This window comes from Nicotiana attenuata, unplaced genomic scaffold, assembly GCF_001879085.1.
Source record: "Nicotiana attenuata strain UT unplaced genomic scaffold, NIATTr2, whole genome shotgun sequence".
Taxonomy (NCBI): Eukaryota; Viridiplantae; Streptophyta; class Magnoliopsida; order Solanales; family Solanaceae; genus Nicotiana; species Nicotiana attenuata.
In genome coordinates, this window is record NW_017670770.1 from 223,977 (window position 1) to 240,005 (window position 16,029).

General features: G+C 43.5%; 1 protein-coding gene across 1 annotated transcript; it reads right to left on the minus strand.

Annotated features, from left to right (window-relative positions):
* Nucleotides 1-13,827: 13,827 nt before the first annotated feature.
* On the minus strand, nucleotides 13,828-14,739 carry LOC109243160. Its single transcript, XM_019410063.1, has 2 exons — nucleotides 14,473-14,739; nucleotides 13,828-14,085 (listed from the first exon to the last, which is right to left on the minus strand). The coding sequence occupies exons 1-2, from the start codon at nucleotides 14,737-14,739 to the stop codon at nucleotides 13,828-13,830; spliced, it is 525 nt and encodes a 174-aa protein (XP_019265608.1).
* Between the last annotated feature and the right edge of the window lie 1,290 nt (nucleotides 14,740-16,029).

A 16,029-nucleotide genomic window follows, 5' to 3' on the forward strand; every position in this document is an offset into this window, starting at 1 on the left:
ACACGAACAACTATCAACTTAGACCAAAATCCCGAAATTCACCCAAACTCGGCCCCCGGGACCACGTCTCGGAATCCGACAAAAATCACAAAACTAGAAAGCCCTTTCACTCAGAGTCCATACATACAAGATTTATCAAAATCCGATTCCATTTGACCCTTCAAAACCTCAATCAAAAACTCCAAAAATCTCAATCCCTAACCCCTCAGTTTCATCCCTAATCTTCACAAATTACATGATTAAACAACAGGAAATCATCACATATACGAGTATTATAGCTCAAGCCACTTACCTTACTGATAAACCCTTGAATTCCTCCTCAAAATCACTCTCAAAAGCTCCAAAGCCAACTAAAAATGGTGGAAAATGAACCAATATTTGCGAAGTCCACAATTTAAACTTTCTGCCTAGAGATAACGAATCTGCGGTCAAAATGTCGCTTCTGAGACGCCGCACCTGCAGAAAATCCATCACAGTTGCGGTTCCCACTTATGCCCTCAGAACCCGCTTCTGCGATCACAACACTGCACCTGCTGCTCCTGCCCCAGCTCTCCAAGATTCTGCATCTGCGGTTCACCTTCCGCATCTGCGATCATCGCACCTGCGGTTCCCACTCCACAGGTGCGGAAACATCAGAAGCAACAGCTTCAGCTGCCTTATTCCACTTTCCAACTCTCCGTTAGCAATCTAAATTAATCCCGAGGCCCTCGGGACCTCAACCAAAAATACCAACAAGTCACATATCAACATACAAACTTAGTCAAACCTTCGAAAAACTCAAAACAACGTCAAAACACCAAATTACCCTCAGATTCAAGCCTAAGAACTTCTAAACTTCCACATTCCACAAACGATGCCGAAATCTACCAAACCTCGTCCGAATGACCTAAAATTTTGCAAACACGTCACAAACGATACTACAAACCTACTCCAACTTCCAAAATTCCATTTCGACCCCGATATTAATATTTCCACTGCCGACCGAAATCGCCAAATTCCCAATTTCGCCAATTCAAGCCTAATTCTACCACGGACCTCCAAATCACATTTTGGATGCGCTCCCAAGTCCAAAATCACCTAATGGAGCTAACAGAACCATCTGAAATCCAATCCGAGGTCAAATACTAAAAAGTCAAAAACTTGGTCAAATCTTTCAAATTTAAAGCTTCAAGCTCAGAATCATTCTTCTAAAACTATTCCGATTAAGCTAAAAACCCAAAACTCACGATTTACATGAGTCACAATACATCATTCGGAGCTGCTTGTGCCCTCAAAAAATCGAGGAAAGTGTTAATGCTCAAAATGACCGATCAGGTCGTTACAAGCAGTAGCGGCGGCATCGACTTGGGGTGGCACGGAGAAGTGGGGAATAGGATGTGTGTGAGAGAGAAAGAGAAGGAGTGGGGGAATGGGTCTGTGGGTGTGAGGGAGAAGATATAAGAGTTAGAAAATTTGGAGTGGAGAAGAAGAGAAATGAGGGGAAAACCCATATTTCAGATCTGAAATTAAAAGATACTGATCGACTTCGGTCGGTAAACTTAAGTGACCATTGACTTTGTTTGATCAAAAGTTAACCGACCGACTTCGTTCGATTATCTTTAAAAAAAAAAAAGAAATTTAAATTTTTTGTGTTATTATTTCTTAAAGAATTATCTTTATAAATAATTATATTAACTAATTGCTTTTAATAAACTATAAGCATATATTTTATTCACACATATATATGGTTAATCAATCATAATAAACAAATAAAGGTATTTGAATTCCATGTTTCATCTTATATATTCATTTGTTTTATAACTAATTACAAATCACATAGATTAGTAAATATAGGTCAAGACGTTTTACCTTTTGTATTCATCTATCTAAGTTAATTTTCTAAGTTATAATTAAGTGTATGAGTCATTTCACACACACACACACACATACCTTATATTGTAATTGATGATCAATTACATGCATTACTACGCACGAAAACTTGATCAATTGAAGAATTGGTAAACCAATATTATTCTATTTTAAATATGTTTAGTCGATTGTTATATTAACTCTTTTACTTAATGCTAGTAGCTTCTTTCGTTTATTTAATTTGTGATACATATATACATGTCAAATAAGTTTAGTATTGTTCTATATTTCATTCATTTATAACTAATAATGCATGATATAGATTAATCGATATAGGTCAAGACGTCTTGTTTTTAATATTTATCGATGCATCTAAGTAAGTTATAAATTGATGAATTAATTACAGATAATATATTTGATGATGATCAATTATATATACTAATTAGATTATTGCTTCTTCACAAGTCTATCCTTAAAAAAAACCGACCTTGTAGCCCTAGCGCTTTGCGTTCTTAGATGCAACTATACCTATACACACACACACACACACACACTTTGTTGTACTAGTTTAACTATATATAGCTTGTTATATTGTATGTTAGTGCATTCATTATTTGTATTCCAAAATAAATTGATAATAGATTATTTTTATATTATTTAGATAGTAAATTTTAATGTGATTTAAAAGCTTGACCATATTTGACCTATGAACCGACCGAAGATGGTCGGTTATTTTCTAGAAATTATAGCTACCGACCAAAGTTGGTCGGTAAAATATTCTCTTGTAATAACCGACCAACTTTGGTCAGCAAATTCAACTATCAATTTTATAAAATATTTTAAATAATAATATAATTAATAAAATTTAAAAATGTGGGTCCACCTAACCGATCGATGTTGGTCGGTAATCAAAAAAATGCTTTGACTAAGCAAGTCTGACTATTGCATTCAAATGTTTGACCAATATACTGATCGATTTCGGTCGGTATGTAATTTTTAAAAAAATGTAAAATAATCTTTTGGTAGTTTCCGTCCGCCTTGGACGATTTTTAGTCGATTTTTTTGACCGACCAATGTTGGTTGGTAGGCCTCGGTCAAATTTTATCGGATTTCTAGTAGTGATGGATCGTTATCCACATGCTGCATAGACAGCTCACGTGCCATAACAACCGCACGGATGACACACGTGCCACAATCAACTCAACCCCCACGGGCAACTTATGTGTTGTCAAACCGGTCCAGAACATAGAAGCATATACAAGAATACATGTATACAGTCAATAAACATAAAATCAAGTACTCATTGTCTAATAAAATAATATACTAAAGTGTATGCATGTTCGATGTGTACAATTACAGCTAAAATCTAAGCAAATATGCCAAAAAATAATAGTTATCATGTTTGAACGTAACATTACCTACGCATAATCTCTAACATGATTCACGAAGTCATGTAGTCGTACAACATGTAAAGCATGATAGTAAGAATCACGAATATTCAAAATAAGGCATAATATACCCTAGATACAACCTTGAGCATGAATAATGTAATGACCCGGCCGGTCGTTTCGAGAGTTATAGCCCTGTTTTTGCTTCCTTTTGTGTTCTTCAGCTATATTATGATATGTTGGCTCAGTTGGTTCGAGTCTGGAGTGGATTCGGAGAGGATTTGAGACACTTAGTCTCTTTTGGGAAGGCTTAAGTTTGAAAAGTTGACCGGACGTTGACTTATGTGTAAACAATCTCGGATGTAATTTTTGATGGTTCCGTTAGCTCCGTTAGGTAATTTTGGACTTAGGAGCGCATCCAGAATATGATTTGGAGTTCCGTGGTAGAATTAGGCTTGAATTTGCGAAAGTTGGAAATTTAGCAATTTTGGTCGGCAGTGGAAAGATATCGGGGTCGGAATGGAATTTCGAAAGTTGGAGTAGGTCCGTAGTGTCATTTGTGACGTGCTTACAAAATTTCAGGTCTTTCGGAGGTGATTTGATAGGTTTCGGCGTCGTTTGCGGAAATTGTTTGTTTGGAAGTTCTTAAGCTTGAATCCGAGGGTGACTTGGTGATTTGATGTTGTTCTGAGTTCCGAAGGTTAGGCTAAGTTCGTATGTTGAAATATGACTTGTTGGTATGTTTGGTAGAGATCCCGAGGGCCTCGGGTTAATTTCGGGTGATTGACGGAATAAGGTTGGAATTTTAGGAATGCTGAAGATTGAACTCAGCTGTCATAACCGCACCTGTGGAGTAGGGACCGCAGGTGCGAGCCTGTACAAGCAGAAAATCCGCCGCAGAAGCGGCCAAAGCTGAGGAGGGAAAGAGCTGCAGGTGCGAATAGTGGACTGCACATGCGAGGCCGCAAGTGCGAGAATTAAACCACAGAAGTGGGTTCTGAGGGCATAAGTGGAAACTGCACCTGCGATGGATTTTTTGTAGGTGCGGCATCGCATAAATGACATCTTGACCACAGATGGGAAAGTCCTGGGCAGAATGTATATATATTGGAAATCAGCGAATTTTAGTTCATTTTCCACCTTTTTTAGTCGGCTTGGGAGCTTTTGAGAGCGACTTTGAGGAGGACTCCAAGGGTTTATCAGTAAGGTAAGTGGCTTGAGCCCTAATACTGGTGTATGTGATGAATTCCCGTTGTTTAATCATGTAATTAGTGAAGATTAGGGGTGAAAATGACGGGTTAGGGCTTGTGATTTTCGGAGAGTTTGATTGAGGTTTTGAGGGGTCAAATGGAGTCGGATTTTGATAAATCTTGTATGTATGGACTCGTGAGTGAAAGGGCTTTCTAGTTTGTGATTTTTTTGGATTCCGAGACGTGGGCCCGGTGGCCGGGTTCTGGTGAATTTCTAGATTTTGGTCTAAATTGACAGTTTTTCGTGTGGAATTGGTTCCTTGGCCTATATTGACTGCATTGTATTGCTTTTAGTTAGATTCGGGACGTTTGGAGGCTGGTTCGAGAGGAAAAGGTGTCGCGGAGTAGGATTTTTGGCTTGATTGAGGTAAGTAGCGCTTCAAAACTTGATTCTGAGGGTTCGAACCCCGAACTATTTGTTATGTCATTAGTACAAGATGACGTAAAATGCCAAGTGACGGACGTGCGGGCGTGCACCGTGAGAATTGTGGCCTGGTTCATTCCATTGCACCGCTTAGTGACTCTTTCTTGTTGTTATCTGTGTTTCTATCCTGTTAGTAAATATGCTATAAATCATGCTAGATATCCTGTTAGGGCTTCACGCTGATACTTTTGAGACCCAAGTGGTCGTTTCTTGCTGTCATTTCATTAGATTCATTGATATTCAGTACTCAGTCTTATTCATGCATATCATATCATGTCTTTGTCTCAGTTGTTATTATTTGGCACATCATATCATTGTTTCGAGCTAGTTTCATGGCATTGTGAGCCGTGTGTGTGAGACTGGAGAGTGATGACTGAGTGAGGCCGAAAGCCTAATTATGAGTGCAGTTATGGGATCGGGTTGTACACTGCAGCGGTTATGTTGATGAATATGGTAGCGCTTGTGCTGTAGGAGCCCCTTCGGAGTTTGTAACACACCCCAGTGAGCGCAGATGATATTTTGAGGGATGGATTTCCCTGGACATGGATTTGTCGAAGTATTGATATCTGGAGATGGATTTCTCCACAGGGTTGCATACCCTTTTCCTCGGTACCGAGTGACTTATAGTCAGTGATGAGTATGTTCCAGGATGGATTTGCCTGGGCCGGATTGCCATAGGCGGTACCGAGTGGTTGAGAATGTATATGTATATACCTAGAGATGGATTTCTCCTCATGGTTTGATTACCCTTGTTCCTCGGTATTGGTTTACTTACAGTCAGTGTTGTATATGTTCCAGGATGGATTTCCTTGGGCCGAATAGCCATGTGCAGTACCGAGTGGTCGAGCACTTGAGAGTGGGAGCACATGGTGCATTTCATACATTCTGTACAGTGGAATGTAGAGTTAGCTGAGCTTTATATCACACATTGTTCAGATCTGTATTTATTTTACTACTTAAGCTGTATTCTCGAACTGATAGCATGCCTACTTTTCCTGCACAGTTTTTATCTATTACCTGTTGAGGTTACGTTCGTCACTACCTACAGCCCATAGTTTGGACTTGTTACTTACTGAGTTGGTGTACCCACGTTACCCCCTGCACCTTGTGTGCAGATCCAGGTATCTCAGGCCACGGTAGCAGCTGTTGACTATTCAATCGCGGACTTTCATCGGAGATAGGGAGGTAGCTGCCTGGCCATCGCTATCCTGCCTTTCTCCTTCTTTATCTTCCTTTTAGTGTATTTTGGCTACTCTCAGACTATGTTACTCTTGCTATATTTCAGAACAGTTGTAGTATTTGCTCATGACTTAGTGTCACCCGAGGTCGGGCTTTTGTTTCCGCATTTTGGTTTTTGAATTAATCTCTTTTATGAAATTTCAGTATGAAAAAGGCTTTTATCTATCTTTTATTGAAATATCGAATTGTTTGGGAGTGTGTCAGCTTGCCTAGTTCCATGATAGGCGCCATCACGACTGGGTCTTATTTTGGGTCGTGACGCCTAGGTTACATAGGTCTCACGAGTGATGAGCAAGTTTAGTAGAGTCTCGCGGATCGGTACCGAGACATCTATACTTATCTTTGAGAGGTTGCAGAACCTTTAGGAAAATTTCACATTCTTGAATTCCTTTCGTGCAAATTTGTTGATTCTGGTAACTAAACTTTTGTTATTCTATTCTCTCACAGATGGTGAGGACACGTGTTACCGGTCAGGACGAAGGGCCACCAGTACCACCAGTTGGGGCCGCGAGAGGCCGAGGTCGCGGTCGAGGCCATGGTAGAGGCAGGGGTGTAGCCCGCACAACAGCTAGGGAAGCACCTATAGATCCACCAGTCGCCCCAGTTCATGATCAGGTCCCAGTTGTGGATGCTCCAACGGGACCGGCCCAGGCACCGATTGTGCCTATTGTTATCCCAGGTCTTCAGGAGACCTTAGCTCAGATATTGACCGTGTGCACCAGTCTTGCTCAGGAGGTCGCAGTTTCTACTACAGTAGCTACTTCCTAGGCTGGGGGAGGCACTCAGACTCCCGCCGCGCGTACACCCGAGCATGTTGTTCAGGGACTATAGACACCGGAGGCACCACCAGCCTAGCTGGTTGCACCTGCTCAGGATTATGTGGTTCCAGTCATGCCTGATAACGAGCAGCCTAGATTGGAGAGATTTGGTAGACTTCAGCCTTCGACTTTCAGTGGTACAGAGGGCGAGGATGCCAGGGTTTCTTGGACAAGTGTTAGAGGATTCTACGTACAGTGGGCATTCTGGAGACCAGTAGGGTCTTGTTCACTACCTTTCAGTTCTCGGGAGCTGCCTTTACTTGGTGGGAGGCTATTGAGAGGTGTAGGCCTGTTGGTGCAGCGCCCCTTACCTGGCAGCAGTTCTCCGTTCTCTTTCTAGAGAAGTACATGCCGCAGTCCTGTAGAGAGGAGCTGCGCAGACAGTTCGAGCAGTTGCATCGGGATGATAAGACTGTGACGCAGTATGAGATGAGGTTTTCTGAGTTAGCCTGTCATGCTGTTTGGTTGGTTCCTATAGACATGGAGAGGATCAGGAGGTTCGTGGATGGCCTTGCATGTTAGCTACGGATTCTTATGACCAGGGAGAGGGTGTTTGGTTCTTCTTTTGAGGAGGTGGTTAACATTGCCCGAAAAATAAAGTCGGTTCGCCGCCAAGAGCGAGTTGAGAGGGATGCCAAGAGGCCTCGGGGATCTGGTAGTTTTGGTGGTGTTCCTTCTGGATCCGTCCATTCAAACATGCTGAGTCAGCTCATCCGAGTCACCGTGGTGGATCATTTGGCCATGGTTCTCACAGTTCACATCAGGGCCACTGATCTCTCAGTGCCCTTCCAGCTTAGAGTTCGACTTATGCACCATCAGTTCAGGGTTCATCTATGTCTGGTTCTTCTAGTGGGTATCCCGGTGCTCGGGGCTCCCTTCAGTCCCCATTCCCAATGGCCGATAAAGGTTGCTTTGAGTGTGGAGATTTGGTTCATATCAAGAGATTCTGTCCCCGCCTTATGGGAGGTTCATCCCAGCAGAGGAGTCAGCCTTCGGCTTCAGCACCAGTTACTTCGCCACCCGCCCAGCCAGCTCGGGGTAGAGGTCAGTCAGCTAGGGGTCGCCCTAGAGGGGGAGGCCGAACTGGTGGCGATCAGGCCCGTTTCTATGCACTCCCTGCCAGACCGGATGTTATTGCTTCAGATGCTGTGATCACAGGTATTATCTCAGTTTGCCACATGGATGCCTCTTTATTATTTGATCCTGGAGCCACTTTTTCATATGTGTCGTCATATTTTGCTCGTTATTTTGATACGCCTCGCGAGTCTCGTATTTTATCTGTTTATGTATCTTCTCCTGTGGGCGATACTGTTGTGGTGGACCGCGTATATCGGTCTTGTGTGGTGACTATTGGGGGTTTAGAGACCCGAGTAAACCTTTTGCTGCTTAGTATGGTTGATTTTGATGTGATATTGGGCATGGATTGGTTGTCTCCGTGTCATGCTATTCTAGACTGTCATGCTAAGACGGTGACATTGTCTATGCTTGGGGTGCCACGAATTGAGTGGCGAGGATCGTCGGATTATGTTCCCAACAGGGTAATTTCATACATGAAGGCCCAGCAGGTGGTGGGGAAGGTTTTTCTTTCTTATTTGGCCTTTGTGAGGGATGTCAGTGCAGAGACTCCTACTATTGATTCGGTTCGGTGGTGAGGGATTTTCCGGATGTATTTCCTGCAGACTTTTCGGGCATGCCGCCGGACAGGGATATTGACTTTGATATTGATTTTGTGTCGGTCACTCAGCCTATTTCCATTCCACCATATCGTATGGCACTAGCGGAGTTAAAGGATTTGAAGGAGGAGCTTTAGGAACTCCTTGATAAGGGGTTTATTCGGCCTAGTGTGTCAGCATGGGGTGCACTTGTTCTATTTGTGAAGAAGAAGGATAGCACTATGAGGATGTGTATTGATTATAGGCAGTTGAACAAAGTCACAATCAATAATAAGTATCCTTTGTCTCGTATTGATGATTTATTTGACCAGCTTCAGGGAGCGAGGTTGTTCTCCAAGATTGATCTTAGGTCAGGGTATAACCAGTTGAAGATTAGGGACTCGAACATTCTTAAGATAGCTTTCAGGTCTCGATATGGTCATTATGAGTTCCTTATGATGTCTTTTGGGCTGACCAATGTCCCAACAGCGTTCATGCATTTGATGAACAGCGTGTTCCGGCCCTATCTCGACTCATTTGTTATTTTACTCATTGATGATATCCTGGTGTACTCTCGTAGCCAGGAGGAGCACGCAGAGTATTTGAGGGTTGTATTGCAGCGGTTGAGGGAGGAGAAACTTTATGCAAAGTTCTCCAAGTATGAGTTCTGGCTCAGTTCAATGGCGTTCTTAGGGCACGTGGTGTCCAGTGAGGGTATTCAGGTTGATCCAAAGAAGATAGAGGCGGTTCAGAGTTGGCCCAGACCGTCTCAGCCATAGAGATTCGTAGCTTTCGTGGCTTGACGGGTTATTACCGTCGGTTCGTTCAGGGATTTTCATCTATTGCATCACCCTTGACCAAATTGACCCAAAAGGGTGTTCCTTTCAGGTGATCAGATGAGTGTGACGCGAGCTTTCAGAAGCTCAATACCGCCTTGACCACAACTCCAGTGTTAGTTCTGGCGTCAGCTTCAGGTTCTTATACGGTATATTGTAATGCTTCTTGGGTCGGCATTGGGTGTGTGTTGATGCAGGATGGTGGAGTGATTGCTTATGCTTCTCGCCAGTTGAAGCCCCATGGGAAGAACTACCTCGTTCATGATTTGTAGTTGGCTTCCATTGTTCACGCGTTGAAGATTTGGAGGCATTATCTCTATGGTGTGTCTTATGAGTTGTTTACTGATCATCGTAGCCTCCAGCACTTGTTCGAACAGAAGGATCTCAATTTGAGGCAGCGGAGATGGTTAGAGCTACAAAAGGACTATGATATTACTATTTTGTACCATTTGGGAAAGGCCAGTGATGGCCGATGCCTTGAGTAGGAAGGCGGTGAGTATGGGCAGTCTTACATTTATTACTGTCGGGGAGAGACCTCTGGCGGTTGATGTTCAGGGATTAGCCAATCACTTTGTAAGGTTGGATATTTGGGAGCCCAGTCGGATCCTAGCTTGTGTGGTTTCTCGATCTTCCTTGTTCGATCGCACCAGAGAGCGCCATTATGATGATCCTCATTTGCTTGTCCTCAAGGACAAGGTTCTGCACGATGATGCCAGAGATGTGTCTATTGGTGATGACAGGGTATTGAGGATGCAGGGCCGTCTAAGTGTGCCCGATGTAGATGGACATCGGGAGTTGATTCTAGAGGAGGCCCACAGCTCGCGATATTCCATCCATCCGGATGCTGCAAAGGTGTATCAGGATGTGAGGCAGCACTATTGGTGGAGGAGGATGAAGGAAGATATAGTTGGATTTGTAGCTCAGTGCCTCAATTGTCAGCAGGTGAAATATGAGCATCAGAGATCGGGTGGCTTGCTTCAGCAGATAGAGATTCCGGAGTGGAAGTGGGAGTGGATCAACATGGATTTCGTAGTTGGACTCCCACAGACTTTGAGGAAGTTCGATGCTATTTGGGCAATTTTGGATCGGCTGACCAAGTATGCTCACTTCATTCCTGTGTGTACTACCTATTCTTCAGAGCGGTTGGCTGAGATTTATATCAGAGAGATTGTTTGCCTGCATGGTATCCTAGTTTCCATCATTTCGGATAGAGGTACTCAGTTTACATTGCAGTTTTGGAGGATATGCAATGAGAGTTGGGTACTCAGGTTGAGTTGAGCACAACTTTTTACCCTCAGACGGATGGACAGTCCGAGCGTACTATTCAGATATTGGAAGACATCTTGCGTGCTTGTGTCATTGATTTCGGGGGTTCGTGGGGCCAGTTTCTACCGCTCGCGGAGTTTGCTTACAACAACAGTTATCAGTCAAGTATTCAGATGGCTCTATATGAGGCTTTATATGGGAGATGATGTAGTCTCCAGTAGGTTGGTTTGAGCTGGGTGATGCTAGGCTTTTGTGTACAGACGTGGTACATGATGCTTTGTACAAGGTGAAAGTGATTCAGGAGCGGCTTCATACAGCTCAGTCAAGACAAAAGAGTTATGCTGACAGAAAGGTTCGCGATGTGTCTTATATGGTTGGGGAGAAGGTTCTACTGAAGGTTTCGCCCATGAAGAGTGTAATGAGATTTGGGAAGAAGGCCAAGTTGAGCCCTCGGTTCATTGGGCCTTTTGAGGTGCTTCGGAGGATTGGGGAGGTGGTTTATGAGCTTGCTTTGCCACCTAGCTTGTTGGGTGTGCATCCATTATTTCATGTTTCTATGCTCCGAAAGTATATCGACGATCCGTATCTTGTCTTGGATTTCAGCAAGGTTCAGTTAGACGGTGATTTGACTTATGATGTGGAGCCAGTGGCTATTATGGAGCGGCAGGTCCGAAAGTTGAGATCAAAGGATATAGCTTCAGTGAAAGTGCAGTGGAGAGGTCAGTCAGTGGAGGAGGCTCCTTAGGAGACCGAGCGGGAGATGCTGAGCAGATATCCACACCTATTTGAGGCTTAAGGTATGTTTCTACTTCCGTTCGAGGACGAACATTCGTTTAAGAGGGGGAGGATGTAATGACCCGGCCGGTCGTTTCGAGAGTTATAGCGTCGTTTCCCCATTTATGCTTCTTTTTGTGTTCTTTAGCTATATTATGATATGTTGGGTCAGTTGGTTCGGGTCTGGAGTGGATTCGGAGAGGATTTGAGACACTTTGTCTCTTTTGTGAAGGCTCAAGTTTGAAAGGTTGAACGGATGTTGAATTATGTGTAAACGATCTCGGATGTGAATTCTGATGGTTCCGTTAGCTTCGTTAGGTGATTTTGGACTTAGGAGTGCGTCCGGAATGTGATTTGGAGGTCCGTGGTAGAATTAGGCTTGAATTGGCAAAAGTTGGAAATTTGGCAATTTTAGTCGATAGTGGAAAATTTGATATCGGGGTCAGAATGGAATTTTTGAAGTTAGAGTAGGTCTGTAGTGTCATTTGTGACGTCTTTGCAAAACTTCAGGTCTTTCGGAGGTGATTTTATAGGTTTCAGCGTCGTTTCCGGAAACCGCACCTGAGGAGGAGGGACCGCAGGTGCGAGCCTGCAGAAGCGGAAAAGCAGCCGCTGAAGCGGCCAAGGCTGAGGAGGGCAGGAGCCGAGGTGTGAATAGTGGACCGCACCTGCGAGGACGCATGTGCGAGAATTGAACCACAGAAGCAGGTTCTGAGGGCATAAATGGGAACTGCACCTGCAATGGATTTTCCGCTGGTGCGGCGTCGCAGAAGTGACATCTTGACCGCAGATGCGGAAGTCTTGGACAGAAAGTATATATATTGGACTTCGCAAATTTTAGTTCATTTCCCATCATTTTTAGTCGGCTTTGGAGCTTTTGAGAGCGATTTTGAGGAGGAATTCAGGGGTTTATCAATAAGGTAAGTGGCTTGAGCCCTAATACTCGTGTATGTGATGAATTCCCGTTGTTTAATCATGTAATTAGTGAAGATTAGGGGTGAAAATGAAGGGTTAGGGCTTGTGATTTTTGGAGAATTTGATTGAGGTTTTGAGGGGTCAAATGGAGTCGGATTTTGATAATTCTTGTATGTATCGACTCGTGAGTGAAAGAGCTTTCTAGTTTGTGATTTTTGTTGGATTCCGAGACGTGGGCCCGGGGGCCGAGTTTGGGTGAATTCCGGATTTTGGTCTAAATTGATAGTTTTTCGTGTGGAATTGGTTTCTTGGCCTATATTGATTGCATTGCATTGCTTTTGGTTAGATTCGGGATGTTTGGAGGCCGGTTCGAGAGGCAAGGGCGTCGCGCAGAAGGATTTTAGGCTTGATTGAGGTAAGTAACGCTTCCAAACTTGGTTCTGAGGGTTCGAAACCCCGAACTATGTGTTATGTGATTAGTACTCAGGTAATGCAAAATTCCAAGAGACAGGCGTGCGGGCATGCACCGTGAGAATTGTGGCCTCGTTCATTCCATGGCACCGCTTAGTGACTCTTTCTTGCTGATATCCGTGTTTCTATCATGTGATTAAGTAAATGTGCTATAAATCATGCTAGATATCCTGTTAGGGCTTCACGCCGATACTGTTAAGACCCGAGTGGTCGTTTCTTGCTGTCATTTCATTAGATTCATTGATATTCTGTATTCATGCATATCATATCATGTCTCAGACTCAGTTGTTATTATTTGGCACATCATATCATTGTTTCGGGCTAGTTTCATGGCATTGTGAGCCGTGTGTGTGAGACTGGAGAGTGATGACTTAGTGAGGCCGAGAGCCTGATTATGAGTGATAGTTATGGGATCGGGCTATACGCCGCATCGGTTATGTTGATGATTATGATAGCGCTTGGGCTGTAGAAGCCCCTCCGGAGTCTGTAACACACCCCCAGTGAGCGCAGATGATATTTTGAGGGATGTATACCCTAGACATGGATTTGTTAGAAGTATTGATATCTGGAGATAAATTTCTCCACAGGGTTGGATACCCTTTTCATCGGTACTGAGTGACTTATAGTTAGTGATGAGTATGTTCTGGGATGGATTTCCCTGGGCCGGATGGCCATATGCGGTACCGAGTAGTTGAGTGTGTGTGTATATATATATATCTGGAGATGGATTTCTCCTCAAGGTTGGATTACCCTTGTTCCTCGGACTGATTGACTTACAGTCAGTGTTGTATATGTTACAGGATGGTTTTCCTTGGGTCGGATGGCCGTATGTAGTATCGAGTGGTCGAGCACTTGAGAGTGGGAGCACATGGTGCATTTCATACATTCTGTGCATTGGCAAGTAGAGTTAGCTGAGCTTTATATCACACATTGTTCAGATCTGTATTTATTTTATTGATTGAGCTGTATTCACCTTCTCCAAAGCATCATGAACCATATCAGTGCCCAACAACCTAGCCTCCGCAGGCTCAAACCAGCCTACTGGAGAAGGCCATCCGGATACTCGACATTGCCTCCCATATAGGGCCTCATATAGATCCATCTGGATGCTCGACTGATAGCTGTTGTTGTAGGCAAACTCTACTGGCGGATAAAACGGATCCCACTGATCCCCAAAATCAATGACACGGGCTCGTAAAATATCCTACAAGATCTAAATAGTATGCTCAGATTGCCCATCTGTATGTGGATGAAATGTCGTACTCAACTCAACCTGTGTGCCCAACTCACGCTGCACCGTTATCAAAAAATGCAATGTGAACTGGGGGCCTCGATCCGAGATAATAATCATTGTAACACTACGTAGGCAAACGTTCTCTCAAAGAGCTAGCTGCTCTAAAGAGTAGGTAGTCATAACTGGAATGAAGTGTGCAGACTTGGTCAGTCCATCCACTATGAGGCATATATGGTCATATCACCTCAAGGTCCGTGGTAGCCTAACCACAAAATCCATGGTGATACGCTCCCGCTTCCACTCCGGAATATCTAGCCTCTGAAGCAAACCACCTAGTCTCTGATGCTCATATTTAACCTGTTGATAGTTCAATAACCGTTCCACATAATCAACAATATCTTTCTTCTTTATTACAATAACTTTCTTCATTCTTATCCACCAGTAGTGCTGCTTCAAAGTATGATACATCTTCGCGGTGCCCGGATGAATGGAATATCGTAAAGTATGGGCCTTCTTAAGAATCATCTCCGACAACCCATTCATAGTATGCATACAAATCCGTCCTTGAAGCCTGAATACCCCATCATCAGCAATAGTCACCTTCTTAGTATTACCGTGCTGCATCGTGTACTTAGGGACAAGCAAGTGGGGATTATCATACTGACACGCCTTGATGTGATAAAAAAAAGACGACTGTGATAAAACGCAAATAAGAAATGTGCTAGGCTCCAAAACATCCAACCTCAAGGACCTGCTGGCCAAATGCTAAACATCCAAAGCTAACAGCCTCTTCTTAACTGGAATAAAAGTAAGACTCCCCATGCTCTCAGCCTTCCTACTCAAAGCATCGACCATCACGTAGGCCTTCTTTGAGTGATAAAGAATGGTGATATCATAGTCCTTTAGAAGCTCTAACCACCTCTGTTGCCTCAAGTTCAAGTTCTTTTGTTTGAATAAGTGTTGTAGACTCCTGTGATCCGCAAACACCTCATAAGACATGTTGTAAAGATAGTGCCTCCAAATCTTGAGCGCATGAACATTGACTACTAACTTAAGTCGTGCACCGGGTAGTTCTTCACATGGGGCTTCAACTGACGTGAAGCTTAAGCAATCACTCTACCATCAAGCATAAATACACACCCAATGCCAACCCATGAAGCATCACAACAGACTTTATATGAATCTGATGCTAAAGGCAAAACCAGAGCTGAAGTTGTAGTCAAGGAAGTCTTGAGCTTCTGAAAGCTCTCCTCACACTCGTCACACCACTCGAATGGGGCATCCTTCTAAGTTAATCAAGGCAAGGTAGATGTGATGGATGAAAAACTCTCCACGAAGTGGCGATAATACCAAGCCAAACCTAGAAAACTCCGAATTTCAGTAGTAGTAGAAGGTCGGGCCAACTTTGAACTACCTCAATATTTTTTGGGTTCACCTTAATCCCTCACTCGACACCACATGACCCCTGAATGCCACCGAGTCTAACCAAAATTCACACTTGGATAATTTATCATATAACTTCTTCCCCCTCAAAGTCTGGAGCACGATCCTCAAGTGCTGTTCATGCTCCTCTCGGCCGCAAGAATAAACCAGTATATTATCAATAAATACAATGACAAAAGAATACATATACGGCTGAAGCACGTTGTTCATCAAGTGCATGAAAGTTGATGGGGCATTGGTCGCCCCAAAAGATATCACCAAGAACTCATAATGACCATAACTAGTCTCGGAGACCCTCTTAGGAGTATCTAAAACTCTGATATTTAGCTGATGGTATCTTGATCTCAAATAAATCTTCGAGAATACCCTGGCCCCCTGAAGCTGATCAAATAAATCATCAATACGTGGTAGTGGGTATTTGTTCTTGATAGTACCTTGTTCAACTGCCTACAGTCAATGCACATCCTCATA